The following is an 11,655-nucleotide window of genomic DNA, read 5'->3' as shown; positions in this document are numbered from 1 at the left end:
CTTAGGCCAACTCTGCACCACATGTTTGACCGACAATCCCACCGTGATAAAGCCTTTTTTTTCACTGACCCTGACCAATCAAAATCCAGGAACTCATGTGGATTTTTGAACAGGATAAGACTCCCCAAAAGTCTGTCTGGTGCTTGTTTGCCATCCTTAGAAAGCAATAATAGCTGGCACTTCTTCAGCTGTTAATACTATGATTTTACTGACACTGGAAATACTCACCTCAGCCAAATGTCACAGAGGTGACTTGCAGAAGGTGACCCACAGCAAGACTCAACAGCGGTGGTCTACTTGTGGGTTTGTAATCCCCTCACCCGAGCCTTTGGATTATCAGTTCTCCACCGACCCTGAAGAGGCTCCCCGGGGTTCAGCCTTAAACACTCACTAAAATCTCTTCTCCACACTCCATATACCGGCTGAGCAAAGTCTCTGAAGACGCAGGAGTGGGGAAAGGAAGCAGCCAAGAAAATCAGAATGTACTCAAGAAGGACACACAGCTTGTAAAAAAAATCTCTATTTAATAAAAGAAATCCATTTTCTCCCTTTTGCTACACATGTCTTTGAATAACTGTAATTATTCAGTCCTGTCCTGTGCTGTAAAAAATGTATAAATAACATACAGAATTTGGATTTTTCTAGAAAAGATTTGTGTGTTGGGCTTTTCACATTCTGTGACTGGTAGCTTACTCTGTGGCCATCAGTGGACAGTTGGAGGAGCTGGTGGTTGGCCCAGAGCAGTGAGGCATGCAGTAAAAGGGTTTAACTTTGCTAACCTCCTTCTGCCAGGTTCAGGGGAACCTGCTGTTGGGGCAGTATTGGATCAATGTTGGGAGTCGGTGCCCTCGCCATCTCAGCCAGAATGCTACCTGGGGTAGAGATCTCATTGCACTGTGGAGCCAACTGGACTTGGTCAGTGTTTAGTTCCCATCTTGACCTACATATCCTTAAAATCTCCAACATATGCCACAGTGACTGCCCTTGCGATGGCAATATTTTAAAGGCAACCCATGGAAGAAATATATTTTCTATGACAAATGAGAAATGTGAACAGATTGTTAGTTCATCGGAATGGCCTTTGGGTCAGTTCTCCCTTTGAGAGATTTTGTACAGAACCTCCTCCCCTCAAAACTTCCTAGATTGTTGTACTTTGCTCAAACGTAACATAACTCTGAGCAACTTCCTGTTGGTAGGTAGTACTTATTGGAGTGATACCATTTAATTTCCTCGCAACCAATAATTGAAAACTATCTTAAATAATCTGGTGTCAAAGATGATTTGATACCTCTGTATAACAGGTGTTTACTGAAGTAGTGTCCGTTTTAACTTAGTGGTTTAAGTAGAAAACGGAGGAAAGAATAGCTCGTTCATGGAGACAAAACTCTGCACCGTCAAAGCATTAGATCTTGTTCCAAGATCAAACGCTACACTGTGCCAGTATGCAGGTCCTTTGAAACAAACATCCTCTTCACAAGAGGTTGTTGTAGACCTTTTGTCTTTTAAAATTTCGCAACCGTATACATTGAGATTTCCAGATGTGTGTAGAACGCTTGTATTTATTTAATTTTTTGTTTGCAATTCATCAGGATAAAAAACAACCCCAATTAATTAATATAAAATATTTTGTGGGCACTAGAATATTGTTTTAATCATGTTTGGTTCAGTGGTTGTGCAGTCATTCATGTGAGCTCCATTTGGTGGCCCTGTTGTGAAATTTTGGCAAGTTCTGCATTTTTTTGGAGAGATCTGTTGGTATTAAAACCTGCAGATGGCTGCCTGTTGTCAGCAGAATAGTGTGCTTTCTGGATTGGGGGAGACTGGTGCTCATATGTCTGTGTGTCTTTGTGTGTCCTGTGAAAAACATAAATGTGTGAAGGGCATACAGGTGATGGCTTGTGGTTTCTCTTCGTTGTCTGATTTTTCTCTAGAAAGCTTTGTTTTTGACCTTTCTGCCTCTTGAATTGCAGAAAGAAGAACTGTCCTTCTCTACAGAGAACGCCTGTTTCAGCACTACATGGTAGCAATTCGTGAGAACTTTATGCAGACGAGTAATAGCTTCGCTACATTGTCTGTGCTAGTGTGCGTGTGTGTATGTGTGTGGGTGAGTGTGATTTGCCAAGGCGCACATAGTAAGTGTGTGGTTTGGATGCAGAGTTTACACCTGTTTCTCAATGTTGTCTACAATCTACAAGACTAATGTGTGAAGACCGTTATTTATTGCAAGGTGTGTGTGTGTTTGTCTGTAACTGTGTACCTGTCTCTTTGGTTAAACAGGTGGATCCTTCTTGCATGGGATCCAGACAGCATGTCCGCCACACAGCTGACTGTGGTCAGGCTTACCATGCTTATTGTGCAGTCTGTGGTTCAAGCTCCGACACCTTGTGGGTGGAAGGTGACTTACTTACTGCGTTTACAAGAATACCTGAACACTGATTTTTTTGTGCACCTTTGGTTTCTGATTTTTTTTTTTTTTTTTCAAAATATGGATCCTCATGTTTATCAATAAATGGTTAAATTGTCTGAAGGTTTTCAGAGCCCATGCAGCTGGCGCAGGATTTGTGTGTACCTGACAGGAGAGGGAGGGCAAAATGTTCAGTGGTGTGTGCTATTTGTTCAAATTGAAGATCTTTAAAACATAAAGTTCAATTCCTCTCAATTTGACTAATATGTATACTTTTCCCCAGGTGCCTTGTCCGGTCATAGTATTTCAGGTATGTAGAGAAGCTAGTTGCTTGCATGCGGTAGGGCATATTTGCTCTACAAACAGGTTATCTTTTGACAGGACCCTAGGGTTATTAATGATAACACAAGTTATCATTAATATAACTAGGGTTGACATAACCCTAGTTATATTTTATATTAAATGAATTCCAGAATAGCACTTATTTTTATCATTACCTGACATTGCCTTTTAAATTTTGAATGCACTTAGGAAATTCTTCAGACGTATTCGGCAGCACCCTGCTGATTTTTATCTCAGATAAATGCCATTACATGAAATAAGTGTACTGTCACTACTGCAGATTGGTATTTCTACTTGCTGAACAAGTTTGGTGATACAAGCATTCAATCTGACTCATCAAATCAACATGTCCTATGATAATAAACCATTTCCCCTGTGTTATTTAGGATTGCCAGATGTCATTGTTAGATTAATTGGTCATATGTTCTTAGACTTAATTTACCTTTTTCAAAAATTGTGAACTGTAAAACGTTTAGCAGACAGAACAACATTTTTGTTCAGTTTGAATCACACATCAACCTGTAAGTATTTTACTTCCCAGACAGCCAAGACTTGACTCAGCAAGCCTTATAGAACTAAGACGACCAAACCCAGTTACCTATATATCACATAATCACTGAATTAAGAAAACAGTCACATCCATTAGAATATAATGGTTTTCTTAATACATGCACAGTTCAGTGTTTTCTGCATAGAAATGATAATGCACAAGACAGAGAATTTAAGAATCCTTACAGTAACAGCTAAAAAATCTTTAATAGTTGAATTAACATCTGCTAAATTAGCTTTCTCTATCAGTAAAGTGCAGGAGTGTGCACTTATTTTACATTGTTCATTTGGGACATTATATTGTGGCCATTAGGGGGTGAAAATCAGCTAAAAGATAAACATCAAATAAATGAATTGTTTTAATTGATTTGTTTGACCACAAACAAATTAATTAAAACATATACAGAACAGAATTTAATATACAAATAGGATACAAAGATCCTATTTGTATGTTTTTATTTATTTCAATTGCAGCAGCCTTAGCTAACTTGTTTGAACCAAGAGAAATAAATAAAAAATGAACTACCTGATTAAACAATTTTTCACGTAATTTCTAAATCTGATTTAAGATTATTTTGTTTATATAAATTATAGTCTTAGTAGTTTAGTAAACTAACTAAAATAATAAAAGACAAACATTTACCGACTGATAAAACAAATAGCTTGTTTCATATATTTGTTTTTTTATTTTTATTTCTGTATTTATTAATTTATTAATTAATTTATTGATTCATCTACTACATTTTTGCGCTCTCAGTGAACCTTCGGTTAAGCGGCCAAGCCCCCGGGGGTTTCTGGGATTTGTAGTTCAGAGACCTCAACTTGACGTCAGCGGAAGTCTTGGCGCATTCACGAGCTAGGTCACATTGGTGCCGTTTGGTAATGTTTTGAGCAGCTCTGCTACGATGGAGGCAACAAACACAGGTGATATTTTGCGTTCCTGAATTGTGTTCCTTGCTTTAGTAGCATTTCGGTAATTATAGTTCAGTACTGACGTTCGGTGTCCCTTTAAAGAAATGATACGTAAAAGTTGTGGCTACAACAACTACGTTAGCATAACAATGTGTGTGTACGAGTGGTATGATGACCGATTACTCGTGGAGTACTGTTGTCCTTGACATTACATAGTCTTTTACGGTTTTTTAGTAGATTTATCTTGAATTTAGTTCGATCCTCACCGATTTCTACAGCGAGAATAGGGCTGTAGTTTGTAATGAACTGAACAGAAACACATACAAACGCTGACCATTGATTATTTTTGTGACTTTCTGTGCTTGTTTGTTTTTAACTGCATCACCAGAGGAAGTCCCTCTAAGGCATGTGGAGAAGGATGTTCTGATCCCCAAGATGATGAGGGAGAAAGCCAGGGAGCTCTGTGCAGAAAGAGTTGAAGGTCTGAAAGAGAGAAAACTCATTTTTATGCACTAAAACCAAACCAAAAGTTATTTTCATAAAACAGTCCGAAACACAGTTGTACTCATTGCACCTGAAAAATTTATCCCATCAAGTACTTTTAAACCAGGAGGAGATCATGGCTCTTATAACCTTCAAAACAAGTCAGGAAATAACTAAGAACCATCATTGCTCTTTGATCTATGTATAGTATGACCTAAAAATATTCATACACCTCACAGATTTAGGTCTAGATTTATTTTCTTTCATCCAAGATGTTTGGTTCTGATTTGAAAAGATACCAAAATCTCCCTAAACATAGGATGTTTTGCAAAAGGTTGTATTTTGTAAGTGAATTCTCTTTTATTATTAACCTTTTTTTTTAACACAGAAAGACATGTTGGGTATGATTTATATCCATCTTAGTAATAAATGGAAAGGTCTTAAGTGACAATTGAAATTTTTTTTATAATTACTGATCAGCTTTTTGCATGACTCCACTGGGATTTTTGGAAATGAAGAATTGGTCATGAATTGGTCACCTCAAGGTCATTGAGGTCTCAAGACATTCCAATCAGCACAATCTTTACCTTCTAGCATGAAATCACTATTGGAATAAAGTCTGGATCTCTAACTGGACCACTGCCAAATGTTAATATTATTCCCATTGGAATAAATATGAAAATATTACAAACATGTTCCATAAGGATAAATAATTGTGAGTTTAGCTGTATCTATGGTCAGTTTTAACCACGGAGTATGTCAATTTACTGGATGACCAATGATGAATAGGTAAATAATTTACATCTATTTTGTAATTGAAATGTACAAGAGCTTTAGATTTTGAAATAAAGGCTATTGGCCAAATTAGTCCAGATGCAACAAAATCAGTGAAATGGCTCTGTATCATGTTTCATAAACCTTAAGCCAATTTTAGTGTAGTGGTTTTTTTTTCATTATTTGTAGGAGAATTTGTCTTTAGAATCCCCTACTGTGACATTAAAACATTTGGACTAAGAATGTCTTGTAGAAAAGCTAAAGAGGTGTTTAGCTTTAGTTAATTTGGTTTGATCATGGTTCAACTGAAAGATCAGAACCACAATCAATGGAAATATGCTGTAATACAAAGTCTTAAAAGTATCTTATGTTTAAAATACATTATTTTAGACATTAACGTGATTATTTCTCTCAGTGATTTCTTACAATGCTTAAGAACTAGGAGAAACTGATTTGCAAAAGGTAGGTATAATTTTAGCAACAGATTTATTGAGAAGGACAATTTTAAAATTTGAAAGGATGAAATTGTTGTGCAAACTGGTGAAAGATCAGATAAACTTGTAGCTGGGATTAGTAATAAAACGGTAAATGTCTTCTGGTTTTACTGACCACTCAGTGCTCTTTTACATTTTAAACAAATGCACACATATGCTTAGACATAAGTTTTTATGTTAAAGGGGAATGTGTTGAATGTCTTCTTCAAGAGAGCTTTGATTCTCTGTTAACCTGTAAAAAGAAGTAAATTGAGCTACTGGTTCATATGGTTTTGACATTTCTGAAAAAGAAAAAAAAAATACAAAAATAAAAACAGACTTTACTTGCATTAGTCCTTTGGGTTCTCCTTCCAAAATTGTCTCACTAGAGTTTGCTGGAGTTCACATAGAACTGCTTTAACTGAGTTAGGGTTGCTGGTCGTTCTTCATGGGACTGAGATTAGGGCTTTGTGATAGCCACTCCAAAATACTGGCTTTGTTGTATCTGTTTTTGAGGTATTCTTTGCATGATTGTCCAATTGGAAAATCTGTTTGTGGTCAAACTTATGGCCAAACACTTGAATTAATGCTTTAGCTTCATCAGACCAAATGACCTGTGTCCAAAATTTGCCACCTTTTTGGTGAGTTTGAAGCATTTTCTGTTACTTTTTAAGTAATGACTTCTTTCTTGCTGAATGGCCTTTCAGCCCACATTGGTACAGACCTCGTTTTACTTTGAGTAATGACACCACAGCTCTCATCAGCTTCATGTAGTGTCATCACATTGCCTTCTGTTTTTGTTTTTTTTTTGTCTGGGGTTGATCCACACATTTGGCACCAAAACATGTTAAATCTCAACAGTAAGCTACCTTTTGCATGCTTGATTTAATCAATTCATTGTTCGTGAAAAAAATAATTGTAATCTCCTGTCCCTCCCTAATCTTTTTTTAATATTGTTTTTTTCCCCTTTGTTGAACTTTTAACCCTTTTTTCTTTCTTTCCTGGCGTTGTCTGCACCTGCATCCAAAGTCGCCTTCAGCTCCGTCAATTGAGAGCCTATCCCAGTTGACTCGACAGCTGTTGAAACTGCGTCTGCATAAAAAAACCACCGTGGTCGCAGCCTTGCTCTCGTGTGCCCTCTTGACTGCAGCGACGCATCAGCCTGATGCCTTAGTGGTTGTGGTTTGCAGAAATCCGACGACAGCCTGCATGAGCCGGCGTGGTGCTGCTCTCAGAGGGAGTCCGTGCACATGCACAGGCGGAGGTGATGGGACAGTCAGTGGCTGCGTGTGTAGTGGAAACCCCCATTACGTTACATGCTTCTCTTCTCACTCATTTTTCACACCTTCAGCCCCCGCCCTCTCGTGCTCTTGTTTTTGGGTGTTTTTTTTTTTTTTTTTTATGTCTTGTTTTCTCTGAGCCTCTGAATGTGTCTGTTTGAGATATACAAAAAAAGGTGAAAAACACAAGTAACAAGTATGTTTTCCTGTGTTATCTTTCTCTGCGTGTACGCCTCTGCAGCTTGCACTTCAGACGAGTCCCACTGACCTGTACAGATTCTTCTCAGTCTAACGTGACATGATGTTGATGATTCATGTCGGTTCTCTCTTCATGCCAAAAAGCATCTGAAGTACACAGTAATAGCTTCTTTCAGGGTTAGCATAACAATTATGATGATCTCTCTAACCTGAATGTATCTTACTTGCATATTTTATCTCAGATCTTAAACTTTGAGAAAAAAGTTGGCAAGAATAATCAGCTTTCCTTTTTGAAATTAAAATCCCACATTTGTAGCACCCTTTATTTAGATTGGCAGTCCAGGTGAAGAAAACCTTGAAATCTCATAATATTCAGAAAAATACTTAAAATTTATTTTTGATCGACTGTCATTTTTTATGCTAGCATTTTTAGAAAAAATACACCTTTTGCTTGCGTTAATTTATTCAGTAAGGGAGTAAAAAAAGGTAGATAATGTGTGATGCTGTGGGCCTGTTTCTCTTCCAGATTTGTTGGTAATCTTGTTAGTGTCTGTGTCATCATGCTCTTATTGAATCCCTCTGACAGTAAACTGAAAACAGATCATCATGGGGCTTTTCAAAGAGCTCAGGATGCCACGCACTCTAACAAAAGTCCCAGAGCCTTTGAGGGGAAAAAAACAGTCCTCAGCATCACATATCCTCTACCTTGCTTCCTTACTAAATTAATGCACACAAATCAAAGTTATACCTTATTTTCAGGCTTAGTTCACGCAGCACATTTAAAACACTTTTTCTCTTTAGTTTAGAAATGCCATTTGATTAATCTTCACACTAACTGCCCCACTTGTATTCTTTTTGTCTACACAAATGTCAACCCAAGCTGCCTATGGTGCATTTGTTCAGATCAGCTTCTTTTGACAATAAACTGGCCACACAGCTCTGCAGATGGTAGAGCTGCTGTGGTGTGGTCAGAGAGGCAACCCTCTGCAGTCTCCATCAGTACCATGGGACAGGGATGAGGCGCCGCTTGATCTTGATTAGATTAGTCGCGCTCTTCTGCTTCTCTAAATTGGTTTTTCAGTTTTTTTTTTGTTTTTACATTTCTAATGACAACATCTGTGATAACCATACTGATGTCAGCGATAAGATGTGAGGGCGGCCCTTTCAATTAAACCTCTGAGAGAAAACTTGCTAACAAGGTGAAGACTCGGTCTTCCATACCTTCTAGTCGGCTACTGTGTGTAGAGAGTTGGGTGACAGTAGCTGTGGTACATCCCTGAAGGACTCACTAAAGTGTCATCTAGGGCTGCTTGATTATGGGTGGGAGAGGGTCAGAGCTGCATGATATTTTGAATCATAATCAACACAGTTTTAATATGTGTAATACCCCTATTTGCAAAGGACAGGTTGGACGCGATATTTTCCAGGCATCCTTTATTCAGTTGCTTGCAGGATGGACATTCTCTGTCCCGCATCTGATAGAAATTGTGGCGACCAACATGCTAAATATTGTTGCTAGACAAGCCTTAGCTGACTGCAAAGAATATTGTCACCATGACATGGAGGTAGCATTGTACGGTCCTATCGAAGTCTAAAAACCTGAATGAGTGAGTTTGGTGTAACCTTAATCTGAAAATACATTTTAGGAATGAATGAGATTGGTCGCATTGAGACAGGGCATCTTGTCCAACATCAGTGTCTGACCTCACAAATGCACTACTGGAAGAGTGGTTGAAAACTCCTAGAAAAGCAGTCTTGCAGACAGCTTTCCCGCAAGAGTTGCAGCTCTAGTAAAAATTATGTCCATGAGCATGTAACGGGGAGTGACTTTTGTGTTCCTATAACATTTCACCAGGTTAATGTAGTCTACAGAGTGTGTTTGTGTCCAATTCAGACTCGCCCATTATCTTCGCACAAGGCTGTTCCGCTACGGAAACAGTTTTTATCAGTCTTTTATCCCCAGGCGATCGGGCCTCTAAACTTAATGTGATTTAAGTTTTTGTGTAATTCTTAATGGTTGTGACAAATGTGTTTTTTAATTTATTATTGATTTATGTGACGTTTTTTTGTAAAGGTGGTGTTGAAGGGAGCTTATGGAGTACAAATTACATCGCCCACATGAGTTTTTCTGAGCATATGACAATGAAAAAGTTATCTTTATTTCTATTTCTAACACTTTTTGGGATTAGTTGGCTGGTGTAACATGCTAACCCTAGCTTACTTCTGGTCTGTTTTGATGTGACAAGACAATTTTGCTCACAGCATGTTTTGTAGGAGTTGCATTTAATTAAGTGTGGAGAAAGGTGTTCCTCCACCATCATACATATTCACATGAGGGCAAATATTTTAACAGTAACAATCTTTGTTTTTTTTGTTTGTTTGTTTGTTTGTGATCTTTTGTAGTTTAACTTGCACATGTTGGAGTACAGATTAACACAGTTTCCCGTCTTGCTGAAGGTGTTAAGGATGTGGTTTAATTTTGTCTAAAAAGACTCACAATTACAGATTTTAAGAGTTGCGAAGGTGTGAAATTGTATTGACTTCTGTTCTACATCACTATACAACCTAAAGTCACTTTAGTTGTTAACTTGTTCATGCAGATGGCATCTAACTTCTAAAAAGTGGCCCTTTTAATCATGAATTCATACATTTTTATAAAAGATGCACTAGTTTTCTGTAAAGTCTGAGCTGTCAATTCTGTGGTTTTTTTTAAAATTTGTGTTCCAAGGAGTGTAATGTGAAAGAGGGAAAAATTTGCTACAGATTCTTGGATAGATGTTGTCTTGGATCAAATGACGAAAATGCTTGATTATATGATTTTTAATGAAGTAAGAAAAGTGCATCAGACTGTATGCAATTGGTTGATTTTGGTGCTTTGGTTGAATAACAAAGTAGTTTCCTCTGGGTCATTGATCAGAACTGAACTGAGAATTGATGCTTTCCTGTTTTCTTTCCATCCAGCCTTCAACAGCTGCTGCAAAGAGTCCGGCTTCCTTATGGTGTTTAAGTGTCGAGAAGAAAACTCAGCCCTGAAGGAATGCCTGACACAACAGTGAGTATTTTTGCACAACTTTCTACACCTCTCAGTTCTCGCTCCCCAAGGTGTCACAGCACCGCACGCAAATGCTGCCAATAGCTCTGATTCAGGCTTTCTGATTTTCTTCTACATACAATCACTGTTCCCCGTCCAGTCTCATCATTCCCAAACTTGTCCAATAGCTCTGACTCTGTACCTTCTATTCTCCGCCAGCTACCAGGATCCGGCGTTTTTCGAAGAGTGCAAACGACTGTACATCCAAGAAAAACTGGAATTTCAGAAGACGGGGATACCGGCCAAGAACAGGACCCAGAAACTTCCAACCAGCATGTAACAATCAAAATGATAACCACGTGTCTTTCTTCTGGGCGCCCAGATTCCAGGAATTCTGGAGGCAGTTCGGCCAAGTTTGCTACTCATACTCACTACAAGACTGCATTGTGTGAAAATCTTCGGCATATTTACCATTTCTTTGGTTTGCAGTAGTGGACTTTAATTCAAATGATCTTGTTTAATGTCCAGTCCATGTGTATAATGAGTCATAGGTGAAGTATGTAGAAAAAATGACTACACAGGATCAGTCCTGAGGAATTTCTGGGACTGCAGCATTTTAACCTTATCCAGGTTAAAGTGCTGCCTATGTGCTAATTCTACTGGATCAGTTGTATCAATGTCTCTGTTTGTTGTTTTTGCTTTGTCATCAGCGCAAGACATTGTGTTGCTTTTTGAAGAATCAGAAAAATATTTGAATGTTACAAAGAGAAAAGCTTGAAACAACCACTTGTAAGTATGTGGCGTTGCACATAATTTGTTTTCAATGCAGGAAAAAATATTTGCCAGAATTAAAAATAAACTATGGCTTTTGATAGTGCTTCAAAAAGACATGTCAGCCGATTTGATAAGATTGTAATTTATTTAAGAGTACTGTAGAAATGACTGGTAAAAAGAAATGGCTTTAAATGAAAAGTGTCTTGCATGCAACACTCATTGTAAAGTCGACGTGAAAAGAGTCCACACAATTAGATTTTTTTCAGTTTTATATAAAATTGTTTTAATTAAATATTGTGATTTTAGCAGGTTTTGCATAATGAGAAGTGCACTCCGAGGAATAAAAGTTCAACTGATTATCTGCCATTCCTTTAAACCAAGTCCTGTGAAATGTCAATAAAATTAGATTATAGGTAGAGATATTTTTAAATATGA

General features: G+C 37.8%; 1 protein-coding gene across 1 annotated transcript; it reads left to right on the top strand.

The window, feature by feature from the left end:
- The first annotated feature begins 4,084 nt into the window (after positions 1–4,084).
- Positions 4,085–11,305, top strand: cmc1 (C-x(9)-C motif containing 1). Its single transcript, XM_028012147.1, has 4 exons — positions 4,085–4,219; positions 4,596–4,688; positions 10,377–10,467; positions 10,666–11,305. The coding sequence occupies exons 1-4, from the start codon at positions 4,201–4,203 to the stop codon at positions 10,784–10,786; spliced, it is 324 nt and encodes a 107-aa protein (XP_027867948.1). The 5' UTR covers positions 4,085–4,200; the 3' UTR covers positions 10,787–11,305.
- Positions 11,306–11,655: the final 350 nt, after the last annotated feature.

Source organism: Xiphophorus couchianus, chromosome 3 (assembly GCF_001444195.1).
Source record: "Xiphophorus couchianus chromosome 3, X_couchianus-1.0, whole genome shotgun sequence".
Lineage (NCBI taxonomy): Eukaryota > Metazoa > Chordata > Actinopteri > Cyprinodontiformes > Poeciliidae > Xiphophorus > Xiphophorus couchianus.
This window is presented reverse-complemented; position numbering and strand designations above follow the sequence as displayed.